Here is a 14,569-nt window from a genome sequence, read left to right on the forward strand (position 1 = left end):
CCAAATGTTTACAGTCTACAGCAAAAATAAAGGAATTGGCCTTACTGTTCCAATACTTTTGGAGGACACAGTATACATACATACATTCATCTTTTAATCATATTTGCAAATGTCTTGACTCCACAGCCAACAGAGCAATTTTGTCTTTACTGTTCCAATACTTATGGAGGGGACTGTACATACATACACACACAAATAAATGAAGTAAACAGAAATAAATTACATTAAAATTCAAATGACAAAAAATATCTTGAACGGCAGTGTATACACACACACACACACACACACGCAAACGCGCACACATACACACACACACACACACACACAAACACAAACACACACACAAACACAAACACACACACAAACACACACACACACAAACACACACAAACGTTGGTTTTTGTGGTTTATGGGGATTCTCCATAGACGTAATGGTTTTTATACTGAACAAACTGTGTGTGCTATTGCCCTACACTTAAACTTAGCCCTCACAGGAGACGTTGTGCATTTTTAGATTTTCAAAAAAACACCATTTAGTATGTTTTTTAAGCCTTTTGAATTACGGGGACATAGGCAGTGTCCTCATAAACCACCTTCATATTGTAATACCTCTGTCATACCTAGGGCTGGGTATCGTTCAAAAAATTTTGATACCGATACCGATACCTTGAGTTCGATACCGGTTCCTGAACGATACTTTTTTCGATACCAGTTTTATGAAATCAGTTTTAATAAGATTACATTATCTCAAAAAACTATTTTTTAATGTTGATATTTATACAGACTCAAAGCCTCATCTCCTGAGCCACTGCACAAAGGAACAAAATATATCCAACACAATAAATAAATAATTTTAATAAAGTTCAAATTGTTTTCAGTTTACACATCTGTTAGGCTACGTTTACATTAGTGTGTGTTCATTTTAAAACACATCATCATTTCTAGGTTGTTAAAGACTTCAAGAAATTTAAAATCTTCATCCACTTTCATGAGTGGGTGTTTTATTTTCTTTCACCATATGTTTTATTGTTCTTAAATTCTGGTGTAGTATGTCTAATTATTTGAATGCATAAAAACAACTTAGTTTATTTAAACTTATTCTTAAAATAGCCTAATGAAATGTTTTATTTTTCCTCAGAAATTCTGTGTTCTGTATCTGGTTTTCAAATGAAGACATAAAACATTAATTTAATTTCTTTAAATTATTGAAAATCAAAGTTTATTTATTTTGGCAAACAAAGGGGGTTTACTATTAAAATAAAAAAAATGGAATAACTGTTGTGTGATCATTACTAAAAAAAATAATAATAAAGTTTTAATAATTTTAATAGTAGCCTAGTAGTAGCAGTATGTACTGTCTGCTGAACAATATTAATATGTTTCTGCCGCAGTGTCTTCCAAGTTAAACCGAACTTTTATTTTGACGGGTTGTCTGGAATACCTTCACAGTTCTGTGTGTATATGATATGACGTTAGTTTTACTCGAATCAAACGGTAAAATGCTCATTAATTGACTCTCACAGCAGTTCTGGAGATGTTGTTCATGTGTTTATGTCCTTATTTAGTTAGGCGGCAGACGCTGAAATCACCGCGAGCGTCACGCGAGCTTCAGTCTGTGTGTAGTAAACAAACCGCGCGATACGCTCTCGCGGAGGTCAAACACTGATCTATCAGCGCCGCGCTGCTTCTAGTCAAACACACCTAGTGCTGCAGGATTATTGGCTCACTGACGGTGATGAGATTAACCCCTTAGGTATCAAAATTTGGTACCGAACGACAAGACGTTTTTCGATACTCGGTAGTATCGAGGCAATTCGGTCAGTGCCTAAAAAGTATCGAACTCGATACCCAGCCCTAATCATACCCATGCCATTATACAAGTTTGTGTCCTCATAAACCACATAAACACGCACACGCACTGTTGGGAAGTCGTGGCCTAATGGTTCCGTAATCCAAAGGTTGCGGGTTCGAGTCTCAGGCCGGCAGGGATTGTAGGTGGGGGGAGTGAATGTCCAGCGCTCTCTCCACACTCAATACCACGACTGAGGTGCCCTTGAGCAAGGCACCGAACCCCCAACTGCTCCCCGGGTGCCGCAGCATAAATGGCTGCCCACTGCTTCCGGGTGTGTGTTCACGGTGTGTGTGTGTTCACTGCTGTGTGTGTGCACGTTGGATGGGTTAAATGCAGAGCACGAATTCCGAGTATGGGTCACCATACTTGGCAGTATGTCACTTCACTTCACTTCACACACACACACACACACACACAACATGCTATCTATATATCTAAATAAAAATAGACTATAGATATACAGTATATGATCCAAAGTAACTAACTACCTGAGTAGTTTTTTTTTTATCCGATACTTTTTTTCTCTTACTCAAGTAACTATTTAGACTATTACTTTTACTTGAGTACAGTTTTACTCTACCCACCTCTGCCTTGGATTTTGTCACAGATGCAGGCACAATGGAATTTGAAATAATAGGTGCAATTTGTACCTGAGGGGTGAGAAGCTGAGGCACTTGAGCACGTAGAGTAGGCTGGGCGGAGCTAAGAGGTGGCACTGGTGGTTGAGGGGGCGGGGCCTGCTGCTGCATGACCCGAGTTTGTGCTGCTCCGTTAGTGCCAAACATTCCATTCTGCATCTAGAAAACAAAAAGAGTGGGGGTGGGATCAATACAAATTAAATGCTTTTATATACTCTAAATGGTTGGATGCACTTAAGAAAAAAATCAGATCAATTTCAGGACAAATTTAACAAAATCTCTCTTACAAAGCAGCCTCTTAAAATAAAATGTGTGTGCTTTTGACATTGAACTGAACAGAACGTCAAATTATCCTGCAACTTTCAGATTAAAATAAACAAGTAAAATAAATAAATATTAATTTCATATAAATAAAACAAATGGAATAGTCAGTCATGTTTCAGTGTTTATATATCTTTAATTATAAATAGTGTTGTCACGGTACCAAAATTTCAGTATTCGGTACCGATACCAGTGAAAATCCACGGTTCTCTGTACCAATTTCGGTACCAAAGCAAAACACAAAAACATGCTAATTAAAAAAAACATACTATTTTTATTAATAAAGTAAAAATAAAATGTACAAAAAATAAATGCCATTCTTTATATTTATTTAAAATTGTGTTTCAGGTTTTTCCACAAGTAATAAAGTATGAAAAACAATAAACAAGTTTCACCCAAATTTAATTAGTCTTTTAATTAATGAAATTTAAACATTTTTTTTTTTTTTTTGGTAAATAAAGGGGATTTACTGTTAAAATTAAAATATGGAAGAAATATTGTGTGATTATTTCTTTAAAAATAAAGGTTTATAAATTTTTTCAACAGTAGTTATAGTATCACATACATTCTACTAAATAATAGTAATATATTTCTGGCACAATGTCTTTAAGACAAACTTTTATTTTGACGGGGGTTGCCATGAATACCTTTAAATTTCTGTGTGTAGCTATATATGACATGACACTGGCTTTACTCAAATCAAACGGTAAAATGCTCGTGAAGTGACTCTCAGAGCAGTTCTGGAGATGTTGCTTATGCATTTATGTCCTCATTGAGACGGTAGATGATGAAATCCCCGCGAGCATCAGGCTCTTAAAGTTATCGCAAACGCTTGATTGCAGTTGTTGCTGCTAAGGGTGGCCCAACCAGTTATTAGGTTTAGGGGGCAAGCACTTTTTCACACAGGGCCATGTGGGTTTGGATTTTGTTTTCCCTTCATAATAAAAAGCTTCATTCAAAAACTGCATGTTGTTATCTTTGATTAATATTTAAATTTGTTTGATGATCTGAAACATTAAAGTGTGACAAACAGGCAAAAAAAAAAAAAAATCAGGAAGGGGGCCAACACTTTTTCACACCACTGTAGTACTGCAGGCTTATTCGCTCACTGACATTGATGAGATTAATCCCTTAGGTATCGAAATTGGTATTGAGGCAATTCGGTCGGTGCCTAAAAAGTATCGAACTCAACACCCAGCCCTAGCTATGCCTATATCCTTTGCAGAGATCTCACAACACTCACCTGTCTATTGTTCAAGTTTTGCATGGACAGGCCAGAAGAGACCCCACCCAATCCGTGGCTAGGGAGGCTGCTATTGGTCAGTGGGAGCTTGAGGCCAGGAGAAGGCATAAACGGTGAGGTTGAAGCATCATCTGACAGCCTACCGTCCTGAGAGACCAGAAAATGTTGCAAAAACTATTTGTAAAATTTACCTAAATCAAATTTCTCTCCACTCCAGTCCAGAAAATTCCTTGAACTTAATAACTATAAACTATTAATAAAAATAACTATACCTTGTCCAGGAAGGGAGCACGATCCAGTGAGGGGTCTTTGGAGAGGTTTGTGGGTCGGCACAGTATGGGCTTATTCATTCCATTACTGTAGTTTGACATGCCAATCCCCCGTTTGTCCAGTTCAGTTTTCTTCTCTAACAAAGCGCCTGAGGAAAGGCAAGTACATAATCAGTGTTCTAGACCAAGAATCATCTGACTCACGGCATATGGGTAAACTTCAAAGTGTACTACGTACTCATGGCCTGATCCAGATTCATATTGTTACTCTTTAGGGCTTCTTCTGCAGGATCCTTCTGTATCAGGTAAAAGAAAAATAATTATGTTAAAAATATTTATTTTACATACGTTGTTAATGACTTAAGCAAAGAGTCTTTTCAGAGTAAATATTTCAGAGAGTTTATGTTTTTAACATACTGGAAAACCCATATCTGTAAGCTGCTTGATAAGTCTGGTCATAATCCAAACATCATCCTGCTTGTTGGAGACCTTGCCCTGTAATGAACAAACAAAATCATATATGATACGTATATGTGTGTGTTTGTATATATGTATGTATGTATGTACTGTATGTATATATATATATACACACACACACATACATACATACATACTGTATACACACACACATATACATATATATACATACAGACATATATATATATATATGCATACATACATACCTACATACATACATATATATACACACACACACACACACACCACACAGGCAACTTTATTAGGTACACCTTGCTAGTACCGGGTTGGACCCCTTTTGCCTTCAGAACTGCCTTAATTCTTCGTGGCATAGATTCAACAAGGTGTTGAAAACATACATGATAGCATCACGCAGTTGCTGCATATTTGTCGGCTGCACATCCATGAAGCTAATCTCCCGTTCCACCACATCCCAAAGGTGCTCTATTGGATTGAGATCTGGTGACTGTGGAGACCATTTGAGTAAAGTGAACTCATTGTCATGTTCAAGAAACCAGTCTGAGATGATTTGAGCTTTGTGACATGGTGCATTATCCTGCTGGAAGTAGCCATCAGAAGAGGCACCCGGTGTGGTCTTCTGCTGCTGTAGCCCATCTGCTTCAGGGTTCGACGTGTTGTGCGTTCAGAGAAGGTATTCTGCATACCTTGGTTGTAACGATTGGTTATTTGAGTTACTGTTGCCTTTCTATCATCTCTAACCAGTCTGCCCATTCTCCTCTGACCTCTGACATCAACAAGGCATTTTCGTCCACACAACTAGGGGTGGGCGATATGGGAAAAATATCATATCACGATTTTTTATAGAAATATCACGATTCACGATTTTTATCCCGATTCTTTGTTAGTTTTACTATTTTGGTTTTACAAGTTGTCTGAGCATTACAGCCAAACTAGAAAGACAAAGATGCATGGCAGATATTTAGGCCAAAGTGGGTGAAGATAAAAAATCTTTGTCATTATTTTATTTTTCTTATTAAAAAATAAGAACAAAGATACACATTACAAATACACATAATATACAAATAAAACAAACAGTGCTTTATTTCCAGGTACAATAGGTGTATTTAGCAGAGCATTCAATGACATTAAATGAACAAATATAAAAATAAAACACTACATAGACTGATTCCTAAAGCAACTGTATTAAAGTTTTTCAGTCAAGAATAGTGAGTGATTTTTCTCTTTGTGTTTTGTTAACGTTAAATGAATAGTTCCCCCACAAATTAATATTCTGTCATCTGTCTGTCAATTCTGTCATAATGTTGTATTTTTAGATCATCATTTACTCAAAAGTTGTTTTAAACCTGAATGAGTTTCTTTCTTCTGCTGAACATTTATAAATGCCATTTTGAAGAAGGTGGAAAACCAAACAGTTGCTGGTCCTCAGTGACTTCCATAGGATTTTTCTTTCCTACTATCAAAGTCAATGTAGACCAGCAACTGTTTGGTTTTCCACTGAGTAAATAATGACAGAAATTAAATTTTAGGGTGAACTATCCCTTTAATGACAGTCGACAGCATGTTTAGTGTCCTGTCCCTTTAAGAGCTGCACGCATCTAATATACAGTACAGGCACGCATCCGTTTCTCTCTTAACTATTTACTTTCATTTTAGAGATAACCAACTCAGTCTGTATGTAAACCTTGTGTGTTTTGACAGTATTAGCGCAAAATATAACTTAGTTGAGTAATCAGGCGCTGTTAGACAGGCGTTTTAGTGCGCGTGCTTCAGGTGTATGCGCTCAGAACAAGCGCACGTCAGACCAGCGCGCGAATTAAACATTTAACCAGCAAGGCTTGTATGCAAATAATGTACTTTTGCGATCGCGAATAAGTGCAGTGTCCTGTCTGAGTAACTCTACTGCTGTATGTCGTGTTGTACAGTACATAGAGACGGCGGCGCCAGAACTGTATTTGACAATGTGTGCGGTAGCGCGATACTACGATATTTCTTCAAAAGCAGATCGTGGAGACATTTTTATCGTCCACGATCAAAAATCGTCATATCGCACACCCCTACACACAACTGCCGCTCACTGGATATTTTCTCTTTTTCTCTGTTAACCCTAGAGATGGTTGTGCGTGAAAATCCCAGTAGATCAGCAGTTTTTGAAATAATCAGACCAGCCCGTCTGGCACCAACAACCATTCCACGTTCAAAGTCACTTAAATCCCCTTTCTTCCCCATTATGATGCTCGGTTTGAACTTCAGCAGGTCGTCTTCACCACATCTAGATGCCTAAATGCATTGAGTTGCTGCCATGTGATTGGCTGATTAGCAATTTGTGTTACCAAGCAATTGACCAGGTGGTGTACCTAATAAAGTGGCCAGTAAGTGTATATATATATATATATATATATACACATATATCATGAGAAAAGTTTACATAAACAGTTTCTTAAACACACAGTAAGTATGTGACATGAAATTATACAACAGAGCATCAATGGCTTAAAAAGGCTTACCCTTTGTGGGCCCTTCTTGGATTGACCCCAGGAGTTACAAGACGAGTCTTGGGATGTAGGACTGTTCCACATGTCACCATCATCAGCATCCCATTGGCCAGTGTTCATGCCAATCTCTTCCCCTCCTGATCCCCAGCCATCTTGCATAGATTTGGGACCTGGCAAAACACCAATGGACAAGACTGCTCATAATTCAAGGGTGTAACCAGCACATACATTTTAATTTAAAGCCAGACCGATTTATCGCTTTCCCAATTTTATCAGCTGATATGAGACTGTCGCAGATATATTTGCATTGGCGTATATCCCACAGATATACATTTTTTACTGAACATAACGCAGATAAAATGCTTGTAAATGGTGTAATTACTTAGCTTGTCCAGCAGAGTGCTCCATTGTTTGCTACTGGTGACCCAGTAGTGACACCACTCAACCGTTTCAACCGCAATTTTATAAAGCTATGAAAATACTTTGTGTACAAAGTAAAAAACATGTTATTAAATGTGGTATTTTCACATGCATTTAGATGGAGCAGCATTTACTACACAGAGCCATAGTTCAGATTAAAATGAACCCGTTTTCTCCAACAGTTAAAATGATCGAATGCTAACATTGTCTTCTATGATGTACAACACAAACACCTCTGCTAAAATCTCAGAAAAAGTAGTCTCGAGTTTCATGACCCTTTAAATGCTCTAGCATGAAGATAAACATGGTGGATTGTGAGCGGCTCACACAGGTCTCGGCAGTGTCTGTCAGAAGTCATAGGTGGGGTTTGTAAAATGTGAGGTCATATTTTACAGACTCTGTGATTAGATTGCTCAGAGACACTAAATGGGGATTAAAAAAAGGGGCAGATTTTTATGATTTTATGGCGGTTGTGTACACCAGTGTTGGGTAATTTACTTTCTTTTTTTTTTAACAACTGTTTATTAAGTTTTATTTTGTGGAACATCAGCACAAAAAAAAGCAGCTGTACAAATTTAAAACCCACCCCTTGGTAGACTGAAAAAAATAAATAAATAAATAAAATTAAATTAAATAATAATAATAAAGACATTAATTAATATTAATAGATAAACAAATAACAATAAAATAATTTTTACAACGATTTTGGAAAAGAAGACAACATTAAAAGCTGAATGCCATGAATTTACAGTAAATAAAATAAAATAAATAATAATAATAAAGACATTAATGAATATTAATAGATAAACAAATAACAATAAAATAATTTTTACAAAGATTTTGGAAAAGAAGACAACATTAAAAGCTGAATGTCATGAATTTACAGTTTTCACGTTAGATCCATGTATACGAAAAGTAGAGAGATCCATTGAGATAATGTCCAACAAATACACAGTCCAGATTCGTCTGTCCATTGTGTGAGGAGAATTCCAACGGTTGACAAGCTATTCTTTTGCTGCTGTGAGAGCAGCTAACAGTAAAGATCTTTGTTGGACGGACAAGGTGAAGTCCCAAAAATGGCGCGGAGTCAAACATATTTCAGTACCCAACAAATATGATAGGTCCTGTGAGAGCTTTCAGTGCTATTCATGTTATAATGTTAGAATTAAAGAACAATAAACATAATACATATTACCATTGCCGTTATCTGTACATAGTCAATGCAGTTATTTTTAAGCTGTTGTTGACACCCTATCTAAAACGTGATTTAGCCAAAAAAATAATAATAATCATAATGAAAAATAATGCGATTTTCGAACCACCAAGCATGAGAGCATGTTCTAGTACACCCTCAAAACAAAATCAAGACTTTGTAAAAGAGCATAATAGGACCCCTTTAAGAAAAGTTAAACAATACATTTCAGTTTGGCAAGATGTTCAGGAAAAGCCAAACTAGTAAAATCCGTACAGTTTTATGTAAAAATAACACGTTAACTAATTTAGATAAGACTAAATTACAGAAATTATATCCGCTGAATAATCTTTTTTGTTTTGTCCAGGAAAGACTGTACCTCGCTTTCATACGGATTACATAATCAGGAATATTCGTTTTCAATTTGAATTTGTTCATTTAAAAGTAGACACTTCAAGCTTTCTATAGACATATTTCTCATGTCTCTGTGTCAAGTATTCACTGAGTTTGTGATGCGTAGAAAGTTGCTTACAGAGACCTAGACGGCAGAAAGCATACCCTTTGTTTTGTTGTTATTATCAGTGTACACAAATAAAAGTAGGCCTTTTTTTAGATTCAATTGATTTTAGTCGAATCTGTATGTGAGTATTTAAGGTTTCTCTGTGAATCAAGAAAAACTGAAAGTGAATACGCAGGCACGCAGAGGGTTAAAGATGCTGCATTCAGTTTTATCTTTAAACTGTAAATTTATGGCGCTTTTCCATTGTGTGGTACGACTCGGCTCGGTTCGCCTTTCCACTGCAGTTTAGTACCGCTTTAGAGTGGGCGGGATTATTTACACGTCGTTATAGTCGCGCCGCCTCTCCTGCCATGACTCCTGAAAAACTTTTTAATTCCGCGTCGCTCTCGCTGGATCCGCTCCTTGGCTATCAACCAGAGGACAATCTGTACTTCCTCAACAGACAACGAAACAGTCATTTTTTGGTTGTTAAAAAGAAAGGTCTGCTCATTCAAAACAGTTGCGTTCGATCCTTCGCTGGCTGTGCTGATTTAAATATAGCAGGTCTGTTGTGTCTCGTGCTGCAAGTTCAATGACGCAGGGAGTGATGATTTTCTCCGCCAATCAGTGATCAGCAGAGTTTACACGTCATGTTTTGGTAACGGTGCGGTTCACTTGGAACCTCGGCCGAGGTGGTACTAAAAAAAGTACTAGGTACCAGGTACTGTTCCCAGTGGAAAACCCCCAAAAGTGAGCTGTACTGAACCGTACCGTGAAGTACCATGCAGTGGAAAAGCGCCATTAGATTTCAAATTTAATATTAACACAAGTACTTTATAAATAACTGTAGTTAAATTACCTAAAAATTAACAGTAATCCCTTTACTTTTTCAGTGGATAAGTAATTTAATTACAGTAACGCTTTACACCCAACACTGGTGTACACAAACTGCAAACACACATTTATGTTCAAACAACATGTACAAGTTAATTTTGCATAATAGGTGCTCTTTAAAGGTGAAGTATGCAATTTCTGTGGCACCAGGGTCACCAACTGAAACTGCAAACATAATGACAGTTTTCAAACAAGCTTCCCAAATACTGCCCCCTTCTGTCACTGGTTGGATAAACAGATAGTCCTGCGGCAAACCCACGCCACTGGTTGAGTCAGTGTTTGCTTGTAAGGCAGGTTGAGATTTTTTATTTAAATGCCAGAGAGCCACAGAATTTATATTTTATAATACAAATAACTTCAAGTTGTCTCAGCATGTAACATGGTATAGCATGAAGTATTTAGCAGAAAAAATACAAACTTCAAATTACAGTGAGGTAACACAATCAGTACTTGATTTATTCAACCACCTGAGGTCAGTGTAGTTTAACTTTATCATCAAATGGCAACAAAAAGGAATATGACATACATATTTGAATACAGCACATTTAAGTATCAACAATGTCTTAGTTTCCAAACTTCTATAATAGCGAGTGCTTTAATATGAAAAGGTTTCTTTATTTCATTACCTTCCTGACAGGACCCTGATCCAGCAGGTGCATTTCCTCTGCCATAAGGTCCACTGGAGTCATGGCCACCTTCACCCCATCCCCCACAGCCCCTTGAGGGCTGGCCCCAAGCTGAAGTTCCATTGTCCACAGAAGAGTTAGAATTGGCTGGCTCACCCCATGAAGAGGGTTCTGAGTTTGGCTGTACATTAGGGAGCTCTCCCCAACCTGGTAATTAAAATACAGAACATAAAATGGGGGTATGTATGTCCAAATAATCAATAAATTATCAAAATAGTAACAATTATCAAAATAATTGTCTTACTTGTTTTGTATAATACAAAAGAAGCTTAACAGATTAAGTGCACTGCATCAAATAAAGTTATCAAATTATTACTAACTGAAAATTTGTAGCACAAACAGACACTAATGATACACTGTAATAGAGAAATAAAGATATTATGGGTCAAGCTCTCAGGAATATGGAAAAATCAGACTTTAAATTTCAATATTTAAAAAAAGTATCCCACAGTGTTGTCAGAGTTGGACAAAAAAAAAAGCTTGTTAATGATAACAGAGCGTCTAGGCCTAGAATGCAGCAGTGATAGGCATTTAATTCCTGGCTCAAACCTGAACCAGCTGGCAGGGGAAGGGCAGCAGAATTCACACTTAGGCATCTTAACTGGTGGATGTTTTTTTTTTGTTTTTTTTTTTACAGTGGACAGAGATGGCACTAATCTTGACTTAGAACAATTTCAGCATATTTACCAATGTTTGCCAGATATACAGAGGAATAAAATGAGCTAATATTAAGAGAAATATATATATGTACTCTCTTACCTGGGTTCACCACGGGCATTCTGTTAAGAGGAGATTCACCTTGATTGGGTGATCCATTGTTGTTGCTACCACTAACATGGTTCTGAGTGGGAGCTTGGCTATGGTGTTGGTGAGGCTTGCTATTGTTGTTTGGCCCAGAGAGGCTATTACTGTTGCCATTGTTGCTGGTTCCTGGCTGATTTTGGGAGTTATTCCTGTCCCACATGTTTACACTCTTGCTGTAAGCACTGGGGTCACCCCAGGTGGAGGTCCCATCATCAATTTCCATTTTGCGACGAACAGAAGAAGGAGAGGGTTCCTCCCAGCCTGTGGCCTCATCTCCTGGCTCCTGTCGCCCTCCTGATGCACAGCCAGAGTTGCTCTGTTTCACAGAATTTGGGCCGGCCCATGATCCTATGCCTCCAGCTCCACCGTTGCCACATGTGGATTCCTGAAGTTTTCCACCCCAACCTTGGGCAGAACCACTGGAATGTTGAGCATCACCCCAATTACCACCCTGTGCTGGCGCTGCTTTACCCCATCCTCTCTGGGTGTCTTTCCAGTTTCTGTTGTCAGGGTCCCAAGAGGAACTTCCAGAGCCATTCTTTCGCATTTCTGAAGGGTCATCCCACTCTCCACTATTCCCGCTGCCACTACTTCCCCAGCCAGAGGAAGTTTTGGTTCCATCACCCCAACCTTGTGTTTTCTTCTGAGAAGTACCATCATCCCAGCTAGGGGACTTTTCGTCAGCCCAGGATTGGCCATTACAGCCATTGGTATTGGGACCTTCAGCAACAGGATCACCCCAGCCACATTGGGATCCATTGGGAACCTTTTTATTTGCAGGAGGTTCCCCCCATCCACTGTTAGGCTGAGAAGAGGCTGAGACTGATCCTCCCCAGCCTGCATTTGATATGGTTCTGCAAGATGCCTCACTTTTGCTTGTCTCCATTCTAGGAGGTGCATTGAGGTTGGGACTGGCACATCCAGGAGGAGGTGGTGCAGGTCCAACTGAAGGTTTGTTGGAGGAAGACCCCCAGACCTCAGTCCTTGCACCATTCTTTTTGTCTGGACTTTCTTCCATTTCCCAAACAGTGTGTTGGCGAACTGGAGTCTGTCCCCAGCCTGTGTTGCAGAGGACACGTGGGTCCAAGTCCTGCCTTGGGAGCAAAGGGGCTGAATCATCACTTGAGGACCTCTCTCTTCTTCTTGGGTGGTCCTCACTACTGTCCCTGCTGCCCTCACTTGCTGGAGTATCAGGGCCCCAGGGACTCATATGTTCTTGGGAAGAACCATCATTCACATCCCATCCTGTACCTTCAGTGCTTGGTTGTTTGCCCCAGTCACCCCAGCCGCCACCACTGCTAGCTCCTCCCTGCCCCCAAGAGGAGACGCCTGCAGAATCCCAGGCTGAGTCCTTTGATTCTCTACTTTTGGCATCACCGTTGCCCCAGAAGGCAGTTCCATCTTCGCTGGCAGGTTCAGTAGGTGACTGACTGAGGTTACCTCTCCAGCTGTTCACTGGACTCATTGGCTCTGGTTTAGTGTTATTTGGTCCATCAGTTTTAAGGTTAGGAGGTTTCATGCTGAAAGATACATTTGTGGGTGACTGATGCTGTTCTGGGACATCCGGGTTGCCCCATGCACAGTCCCCTACAAGGTTTCCATTGACACAACCAATGCTACCATTTCCATTGGTGCCATGAGGTGGTGCCACTCCTCCCTGGCCACACATACTGAGCGAAAGTGGATTTGAGCAAACCATGCTACTAGGACCTGACCCTACTCCAGGACCCTCATGTCCAAGTGCTGGCCAAGCAGCAGGGTTGGCACTGGGATTTAGGTTCAGATTAGAGGCACCCCAGTTGGACTGTCCTCTACTGCCCATGGACAAGTCAATCTTGCCCTCTGAGACCCAGCCCCTGGTGGGGCCACTTTGACTAGAGACCATACTAGAAGAGAGATTAATGCTGGCTTTGCTGATTGGGTAATGACCCTGCTGGCTAGCTCCTGTAGCCATAATAGTGCTGCTACTGTTGCTGACGACCTCTGATGTGCGATCAGCATTCAAGGTGCATTCTGGTGTCTGGTGGCTCTTGCCGTATATATTGGAAGGCCAAGTGTCAGTGTCGTTACAGTTAATAATCACTTTATCCCGGTTGCTGCTGTTGCTTTTGCTGACTGGGATGCTCCAAAGACAATTTTCATGCTGGGCTCCCAGTCCACTTTGATGGGGAAGTCCTGTAAAACAAATACGCAGGGTGGATTTTATTATAGCAAAAAGAGATAAAAATATACATGACACCATTTATCTTAAAATAAAATCAAGGGATATTATTTTTTATTTTCATTTTAGCATCTCCATCACTAAAAGGGAAGCTGAGGTGGAACAGTGTTCATTTACTGGAATGAAACCAAGACAAGCCCGTCATTCATCATTCCTTGTGGTCTTCCAAGTCCTCACAAAAATTAAGCTTCACCAACATGTTCCACGGATACTCAAGAGGATGCATACTAAACCAATATGCACACATTTCTCTCTCTCACTCTCTCAATCACACACACAGCTTTACTTCTTTCCAGCTATAATCAATCATGAGCCAGCAGGTAATCGATGGTGTGTAAATTATGTTAGAGAGCAGAAAGAGGGCATTGATCTACAATGCAAAAGCAAATGCACTCTCCACAACCACTGAGAATGCACATGTATTATCCACCCCCAAGGGGCATGTGGCAGCTATATGATTCACTGCATAAATCAAATATGGTGCCCATGACTAACCTAACGTTTAGTTAATAACATGTTTAACGTGTTTTTATCCAGTTCTTTGGTAAGTGCCTTCTTAAGCAACCAGTGTATTCTTTG

At 39.3% G+C, this 14,569-nt stretch overlaps 1 protein-coding gene across 1 annotated transcript in view; it reads right to left on the reverse strand.

Moving 5' to 3' along the window:
- LOC306879583 (trinucleotide repeat-containing gene 6C protein-like) overlaps positions 1-14,569 on the reverse strand; it is a 58,799-nt gene that overhangs the window by 15,008 nt on the left and 29,222 nt on the right. Inside the window, exons 5-12 of the mRNA XM_079432636.1 lie at positions 11,725-13,944; positions 10,906-11,112; positions 7,287-7,444; positions 4,741-4,818; positions 4,562-4,619; positions 4,327-4,472; positions 4,055-4,201; positions 2,503-2,649 (exon numbers count right to left, since the gene is read on the reverse strand). Of these exons, the coding sequence (XP_079288762.1) occupies positions 2,503-2,649; positions 4,055-4,201; positions 4,327-4,472; positions 4,562-4,619; positions 4,741-4,818; positions 7,287-7,444; positions 10,906-11,112; positions 11,725-13,944 (3,161 nt within the window). The remainder of the gene's footprint in view (positions 1-2,502; positions 2,650-4,054; positions 4,202-4,326; positions 4,473-4,561; positions 4,620-4,740; positions 4,819-7,286; positions 7,445-10,905; positions 11,113-11,724; positions 13,945-14,569) is intronic.

The sequence above is a fragment of the Barbus barbus genome (assembly GCF_936440315.1).
Source record: "Barbus barbus genome assembly, chromosome: 13".
Taxonomy (NCBI): Eukaryota; Metazoa; Chordata; class Actinopteri; order Cypriniformes; family Cyprinidae; genus Barbus; species Barbus barbus.